This window comes from Alexandromys fortis, unplaced genomic scaffold, assembly GCF_014885135.2.
Source record: "Alexandromys fortis isolate MF-2015 unplaced genomic scaffold, M_Fortis_MF-2015_v1.1 scaffold_36, whole genome shotgun sequence".
Lineage (NCBI taxonomy): Eukaryota > Metazoa > Chordata > Mammalia > Rodentia > Cricetidae > Alexandromys > Alexandromys fortis.
Genome location: NW_026067915.1, coordinates 13,699,995 through 13,708,361, shown reverse-complemented (window position 1 = coordinate 13,708,361; position 8,367 = coordinate 13,699,995). Strand labels below are relative to the sequence as shown.

Below are 8,367 nucleotides of genomic sequence, written 5' to 3'. Positions count from 1 at the left end.
TAAGCTATTTCTCCAGCTACCGAGGGGAAGTCTTTCTAAAATATAAAAACAAACTGCTTATGCTGTGCCCATATTGTGGTCCCCCAAAACCACCACGAAGTCTGTACTCATATGCAAAAGCAAAGAGCCTTTATTCAAGCTTGAGATTGGACCCTTCATCCATCAGACATAGCAATGAGGTTGGAGAGCCACGAGCCCAGTTGGGGTGGGTTTTTATCATAGCAGAGGCTGAGGTGAGGGATTTCTAAGGGTCAGGACCCCTGACTGGCTGACATTCGTCTAGGGGTGTCTTGGTGAAAGGGGATGGGGTGTGCTGGGCTAAGGGACGTCAGGTGATCCTATCTATAATGGTTGGAATGTTAGATATTTCCCCTTGGATGGTCTGTTCCTGGGTGGTCTCTGTTGAGCCTGTCATGGCTGAGCCCGACACTTTTGTGCCACTGATCATACAAAACAAATTGTTTACGTTGACTGCAAGCTCCGTAGTGTTTGTGGCTTCACTCTTCAACCTTGTTTCATTCTATTCTCTGCTTGCCTTTTACGTTCTGGATATGGGCGGGCGCGCTTTATTCCTCACTTAAATGCCAAGATAGCTTCTCAAACTGCGGGTATCCTTTTAAGTTCATCTTCTGTGAGAATGTTTCTTATCTATGGTAACCCGTGTCCTTACCTGGCTGAGTGCCCGAAGGCAGGCACTTTGCTACTTTGGATCGAGGCCCTGCACACACAGTGGACCTTCAGCAGTAGTTGAACGAGCCATCATATATCACAATACTTCCAGGGCCTGAAGGTCTAACAAAAGAGTATTGCACCAGGGGGCATAATAGTTCTAGATCTATAAAATTAAATTTAGGCAGTTAAAAATACAATTGATTAAAATATTTAAATAGAAAAATAAAACAGAAGTCAAAGAGAAATAAAAAAATCTTTTTGAGCCGGGCATGGCGGCCCAAGCCTTTAAATTGGGAGGCAGAGGCAGGCATATCTCTGAGTTCGAGGCCAGCCTGGTAGATAGTTAAAAATACATTGATTAAAATATTTAAATAGAAAAATAAAACAGAATTTAAAGAGAAATTAAAAAAATCTTTTTGAGCCGGGCGATGGTGGCGCATGCCTTTAATCCCAGCACTCAGGAGGCAGAGGCAGGCGGATCTCTGTGAGTTCAAGACCAGCCTGGTCTACAGATCTAGTTCCAGGACAGGCTCCAAAGCCACAGAGAAACCCTGTCTCGAAAAAACCAAAAAAAAAAAAAAATCTTTTTGAGCCGGGCATGGTGGCCCAAGCCTTTAAATTGGATGGCAGAGGCAGGCAGATCTCCGAGTTCGAGGCCAGCCGGTCTACAGCGCACGTTCCAGGACAGTCAGGGATACAAAGAGAAACCCGTCTCGTAAACCAAAAAACTTTCCAAAAGTTTAACCATTGGAGTAGGGGAACGACCAAATGCATCGCGCAGGCGCCGAAGAGGCGATATCAGGCGAGGGACGCCGGGGTGACACCATCACGTGGCCGCACGGCGCGCCCCTTCAACTGCGCCTGCGCAGGGGCTCCCGGAAGTGGCCGACCTGAAGCTCTGGCGGCTCAGTCCGTCGGCCCGTCGGTCCGCTCGTCCGCTGCCGGTGCCGAGCTCGCCTAGGCCGTCGTCGCTGCCCCTCCGTGTCTCCGGCCCGAAGCGGCGGCCGGGCGCTCACCATGTCGTCGTTCATCTGGGTGCAGCTGAAGAAGACGTCGGAGGTGGACCTGGCCAAGCCGCTGGTGAAGTTCATCCAGCAGACGTACCCGAGCGGCGGCGACGAGCAGGCCCAGTACTGCCGTGCGGCCGAGGAGCTCAGCAAGCTGCGGCGCACGGCGCTCGGCCGCCCGCTCGACAAGCATGAGGGCTCGCTGGAGACGCTGCTGAGGTGGGCGCGGGCCGTGGGCTTCCGGCGCCCCGGCTTCCCACCCTTCCTCTTCCTCCCCCCCCCCCCCCCCCCCCCCCCCCCCCCCCCCCCCCCCCCCCCCCCCCGCCCCCGCCCCGCCCCTTCCCCCTCCCCAGCGCTGGCCTCCCCACCCTGACTCAGGCCAGCGGCGTAGGTGTGGTCAGCATTCTTTCCTGGTGAGAGGACTTGTACCCGGCTGGCTTCCTGGTGGCCTCTGTCACCTCGGAGCCTTGCCTGGGCGGAAGTCCTCCACGTAATGGTCTCGTCTCTCTGGTCTCAGCTGTTTGACTGGTTTTCACTTTCCTGGGTCTTAACAACTGAAGACTCCCTTTTTACAACCACCGCTTGTGATTTTATTGGGCCACATCTAAGTTTCCTAGTAATAGTTGCAGAAGGGAAGGGAGAGAATTGAGTCACTGGGCCAAATGTCGCTTACTCATCACTTAGTTCACTTGGAATAAGTCACCTGAAGTTCAAACATAATCGAACGACAGATTGACAGTTGCAAAAGTTAGGAGCTACAGTCGTAGCTGAAAGAAAACCTGAGTAACATAGGCCGTTCAGAGAGGGTTCCTTAAAATCTGTTGACAGGGGGGTACGCAATGTGGAATACATGGGAACTCTGTTACTTGAAGATGACAACATTCCTGTGGTTCTTTGTGATCAAACTTCCTGTAATATCTCGTTTCATGCAAGAGACACTGGTGTAGTAGGGTGCAAGTTTCAGAAACCCTGATTTAAGTAGCTTAAGCTAAGATACTCTGGGGACGGAGTTGTCTAGAGACATCCTTTTTAAAGTTTGACACCAATAGAGATCATCTTGCCACCATGGTACTTCCTTTGTAGGTGAGCTCTGTGTGGTGAGAGATGGCCACCTGCGGCAGCTCTTACCATAATTATAATGGCTCACAGCACGCTCACTCTACTTGGTTGGACACATATGTTAATGATTGGGGAAGTGGGCTAAGTTAATGACCTCTGTCTGGGTTACCCAGTTTGTTTAGCTTCTCTGCTCTCCATGGATCAAAGAAAGATTAATTTGGGAAGGGGAAAGGTTGGTTCTCCAAAGGAAGGGATATTGGATAGGTTGCTCGGAGATTATGTTCCTTTGGTACCAGTTTTAAAGCAAAGACTGTTGGGTTGCAAGGATCATTAGTCTGATAGAATAAGCATTTTTTAAGGTAATGAAGAAATACTTGATTCTTTAGAATCAATGTAAAAATTTCAACTTTATGCAGACACCAGCAACATTCAGTGAGGTGTGCTCCCCACCCCTTTGAGATAGGGTTTTGTGTATCCCTGGCTGGCCTCAAGCTCCCCATGTAGCTGAAGATGACTTTGAACTTCTAATCCTCCTGTTTCCACCATGATCTGTTTTCAGGATGATGGGGTTTTACCCCAGGGCTTCGTGCATGCTAGGCTAACTCTCTGCCTACTGTGCTATATTCCCATCCCTCAAAGTTGTTGTGGCATTGGGTGTTGAATTAATGGACTCAAGGATGCTCAGGTACATTCCCAGATTAGTAAAATATTTAAAAAGTTGACTTATTTATTTATTGTGTGTGTTACATTTGTGCTCATGTACATGCAAGTGTGTGCACTTAGAGGCCAGAGGTTGACATGGAGGCCTTCTTCCATTGCCCTTCACTGGGAATGTATTATGTAGTCCAGATTGTTCGTGAATTCTCAGTTAGTCCTCCTATCTGCCTCTTGAAAGCTGGTATTAGAAGCATGAGCCACCACACCCAGGCTAGTAAGGTATTAATAGTATTAATAAAGCATACGTGGAGTGTAATGCACCCCATGATAGAGTATGCTTGTTTCCAACACTGAAGCACTTGGGCATATGGTTTTAGGATGTTGGATAAAGTGGCAAACAGTTCAGATGGAGGGCTGTGGGGACGCTACACTGTTCCTTCTCCTGCCCTTTGCTGGGAATAAGTGCAGGAACTCTTCTCCTTAGAGGAGTGGAGAGGAGCTGTTGTGAGCCACCTCTGTCATCCTCTTGTAGCAAATAAGTGGTTGTTTGTTTGTTTTGAGGAGCTGGGTAAAGGACTAAACTTTCTACACCTTGTTTTATAGTGCAAGTGTGTACCAGAATTGTTTGGGCTGCATATGATAAAATTGGATAGTTGGGAATCAAATACTTGTGAACTATTCAAATAAAGCATAATATCTTTAATAATCATGCTTGATAATTTTGAAAACAACATTGGCTTATCTTTTCCTTATTAATTTATTTATTATTTGGGGAGGGGGGGTAGGTGTCTCCTGGAACTCATTATGTAGACCAGGCTGACCCCACAGATTTGACTTCCTCTGGCTCTTGAGTGTTGGGATTAAAACTGTGCACTGACACTAAATTTGATTTATGATTTTTTTAAACTTGAACTTTTAAGTTAATAAACTTTGGAGAAAAAGAGTTTAAACTAATTCCTCAAGAGTAGAAGCTACCTTTGTAAGTCCTGGTGCACAGCTCCACATGTACTCTTGCCTGTTTATGTGTTTATACCAATTATCTATCTGTTTCTGAGTGTGAGTTCTGGGTTTATACAGCTATAACACGTGTGTTGAGACCAGCGAATGCCCTTGGGTGGTCCTTGCCCTCTACCTTGTTTGAGACAGAGTTGCTTGTTCTTGTTGCATCTGCTCGGCTCTGTGGCCTTAGAGCTTTTTTTTTTTTTTCTCCAGACAGGGTTTCTCCATAGCTTTTTGGTTCCTGTCCTGGAACTAGCTCTTGTAGACCAGGCTGGCCTCGAATTCACAGAGATCCGCCTGCCTCTGCCTCCCCAGTGTTGGGATTAAAGGCGTGCGCCACCACCGCCCGGCTATGACCTTAGAGCTTTTGAAGTTTCCTGTCTCTCTCCCCATCTTGCCCCTAGGAGCACTGGGATTACAGTTATGTGCTACTTTGACTTTTACATGGATTCTGGGCGTTTGAACTTGGGTTCTCATGCTTGTATAGCAAGTGCTTTACCACTGAGCCCTCTCTCCAGCCCATGACATACCTTTTAGTTTCTGACTTGTAAATGCTCTTTTACAGTGTTCTAGGTTAAGGTTAAACATGTAAGTGGTATAACAGTAATGAGAATGATTATTTAAAATTTCAGTTATATATGGTATCCCCCACCCTATAAGTTGTATCTTAGGGTTTTTATTGCTGTGATAAACACCATGACCAAGAAAGCAAGTTGGGGAGGAAAGGGTTTATTTGGTGTATGCTTCCACTGTTCATCATCAAAGGAAGTCAGGACAGGAGCTCAAACAGAACAGGCACCTGGAGGCAGGAACTAATGAAGAGGCCAAGGTTTACTGACTTGCTCTCCATGGCTTGCTCAGTCTGCTTTCTTATGGAACCCAGGACCACCAACTCAGGGATGGCACCACCCAATGAGCTGGGCCCTTCCCCATCAATCACTAATAAGAAAATGCTTGCAGGCTTGCCTACAGCTTGATCTTACGGAGACATTTTTAAATTGATATTTATTGAGCTCTACATTTTTCTCTGCTCCTCTCCCTCTCCCCTCCCACTTCAATCCTTCCCCAGGGTCCCCATGCTCCCAATTTACTCGGGAGATCTTGTCTTTTTCATAGATTAGATCTATGTAAGTCTCTCTTAGTGTCCTCATTGTTGTCTGAGTTCTCTGGGATTGTGGTTTGTAGGCTGGCTTTCTTTGCTTTGTGTTTAAAAACCACCTATGAGTGAGTATATGTGATAATTGTCTTTCTGGGTCTGGGTTACTTCACTCAAAATAATGTTTTCTAGCTCTATCCATTTTCCTGCAAAATTTAAGATGTTATTTTTTTCTGCTCTGTAGTACTCCATTGTATAAACGTAACACTTTTTCTTTTTCTTTTTTTCCAGTACAACTAGCTGTTTTTTTATTTCTTAATTAATTAATTAATTTATTTATTTATTAAAGATTTCTGTCTCTTCCCCACCACCGCCTCCCATTTCCCTCCCCCTCCCCCACTCAAGTCCCCCTCCCTCCTCAACCCAAAGAGCAATCAAGGTTCCCTGCCCTGTGGGAAGTCCAAGGACCACCCACTTCTGTCCATGACTAGTAAGGTGAGCATCCAAATTGCCTAGGCTCCCACAAAGCCAGTACGTGTAACACTTTCTTATCCATTCTTTGGTCAAGGGGCATTTAGGTTGTTGCCAGATTCTGGCTATGACAAACAAAGCTGCTATGAACATAGTTGAGCACATGTCCTTGTGGCACGATTAAGCATCCTTCGGAAATATACCCAAAAGAGATATTACTGGATCTTGAGGAAGGTTGTTTCCTAATTTTCTGAGAAATCGCCACACTGACATCCAAAGGGGTTGTACCAGTTTGCATTCCCACCAGCAATGCAGAAGTGTTCCCCTTTCCCCACAACCTCTCCAGCATAAGTTGTCATCAGTGTTTTTGATCTTGGCTATTCTTACAGGTGTAAGATGGAATCTCAGAGTTGTCTTGATTTGCATTTCTCTGATGACTAAGGATGTTGAGCATTTCCTTAAGTGTCTTTCAGCCATTTTAGATTCCTCTGTTGAGAGTTCTCTGTTTAGGTCTGTACTCCATTTTTTTTAAATTGGATTATGTGTTCTTTTGGTGTCCAATTTCTTGAGTTCTTTGTGTATTTTGGAGATCAGACCTCTGTCTGATGTGCGGTTAGTGAAGATCTTTTCCCATTCTGTAGGCTGTCTTTTTGTCTTGTTGACTGTGTCCTTTGCTTTACAGAAGCTTTTCAGTTTCAGGAGGTCCCATTTATTAATTGTTTCTCTCAGTGTGTGTGCTGCTGGGGTTGTATTTAGGAAGTGGTTCCCTGTGCTAATGCGTTCAAGTGTACTTACCACTTTCTCTTGTATAAGGTTCAGTGTGGTTGGCTTTATGTTGAGGTCTTTGATCCATTTGGACTTGAGTTTTGTACATGGTGATAGATATGGGTCTATTTTCATTCTTCTACATGTTGATATCCAGTTATGCCAGCACCATTTGTATATTTACAAATAAAGCATATTTAGCTTTCTTTTTTCCATTTGATATTTTTTGCTTTTTTATCAAATATCAGGTGTTCGAAGATGTGTGGATTGATATCTGATATTCAGGATATCTGATGTGTGGTCCCTGTGATAGAGGTCACAACCCACAAGTTGAGAACCACTGTTCTAAAGAGTAGGATAGCAGAAAGGAGAAAGGTTGAGAGTCCAGGGTGTTTTCTTGGCTCTGCCACATGTTCTGATGTATCACTGGCCATTATGTGTGCCTACATCTCACCGAAGAGACGTACGGAGGATGTTTTATAATTTAATGTATGTACTGCTCAGAATGGGAGGTCTTTATGGACTGAGGGAGAACTGAAGAAGGTTGGCAGATATCCCCAACCTGAAAGTGTTAATACTCAGGACCTGAGAGCCTGGGAATGAGTTAGTTTGTTTCTTTCTTACATCTCTTTTCAGGGCTGGACCTCCTGCATGCCTTATTGGTGCTCCATGCTTAATCATTTCTGCCCTGGCTGCTCTGGTAGATTTGGCTTCTCATTTGCCTCCTTTCTTCGTCAGATTTCAGCATTTTATGCTTCTTCCATCTTAACATTTTTAAAAATTTTGTTGAATGCCCTTTCCTTTTTCATTCCCGTTGTCCTTGCTGCATATCCAGCCTTTCCCCCTGTGGTGGGGTGTTGCTAGGGATTATCCCAAGAGATTTGCCCACTGCTGTTGGACATGTTCAGATTCTTTTTTAGTAAGGTTTTGGGAGGCAGCAGAGAAGAGCATTTATTCAGATTTATTTAAACAGGAGACTCAGCTCTTTGAAGTTCTTGGGTCATTATATTCCCCTAGTCAGGGAATGAGGTTTTTTTTTTTTTCCCTCCTCCACATCCCTACTGGTCCTTGTTGTCTGATAGTTTGAATTACATTACGATTCATAACAGTAGCCAAATTACAGTATGAAGTAGCAATGAAATGATTTTATGGTTGGGAGTTGCCACAACATGAGGAACTGTAGTAAAGGGTCGCAGTGTTAGGAAGGTTGCGAACCACTGCTTTAAGGGAAGCATTCCTTCTCCATAGGAGTCTTTAGACTGAGAGAGTTCTGTAATTTGCAGGTGGTCAGCTGCCTAAGACATTGAATGAATCCTTGGGTTGTCTGCTTGCAAAGTCTGAGTTCTACTCACTGTGATAGCTTTTGTTTTGTTTTGTTTTGTTTTCATTCTTTGAGACAGGGTTTTCCTGTGTTGCCCTGACTGTCCTGGAACTCACTCTGTAGACCAGGCTGGCCTCAGATTCATCTGCCATTGCCTCCCAAGTGCTGGGATTAAAGGCATGTGGCAACAGTGCCTGGCTTCACTCTGACATCTTTAAATATGCTTAGAATTTAAAATTTTAAAGAAATGATTAAAAATGCACTGGTTTCTAGGAATGATCCCCCCCCCCCCCCCCCCCCCCCCCCCGTTTCCTCTGCTC

At 45.2% G+C, this 8,367-nt stretch overlaps 1 protein-coding gene across 1 annotated transcript in view; it reads left to right on the top strand.

Moving 5' to 3' along the window:
- Nucleotides 1-1,357: 1,357 nt before the first annotated feature.
- Nucleotides 1,358-8,367, top strand: part of Pdcd6ip (programmed cell death 6 interacting protein) — a 56,004-nt gene continuing 48,994 nt past the window's right edge. The window contains exon 1 of the mRNA XM_050139489.1: nucleotides 1,358-1,898. Within this exon, the coding sequence (XP_049995446.1) occupies nucleotides 1,690-1,898 (209 nt within the window). The 5' untranslated portion in view covers nucleotides 1,358-1,689. The remainder of the gene's footprint in view (nucleotides 1,899-8,367) is intronic.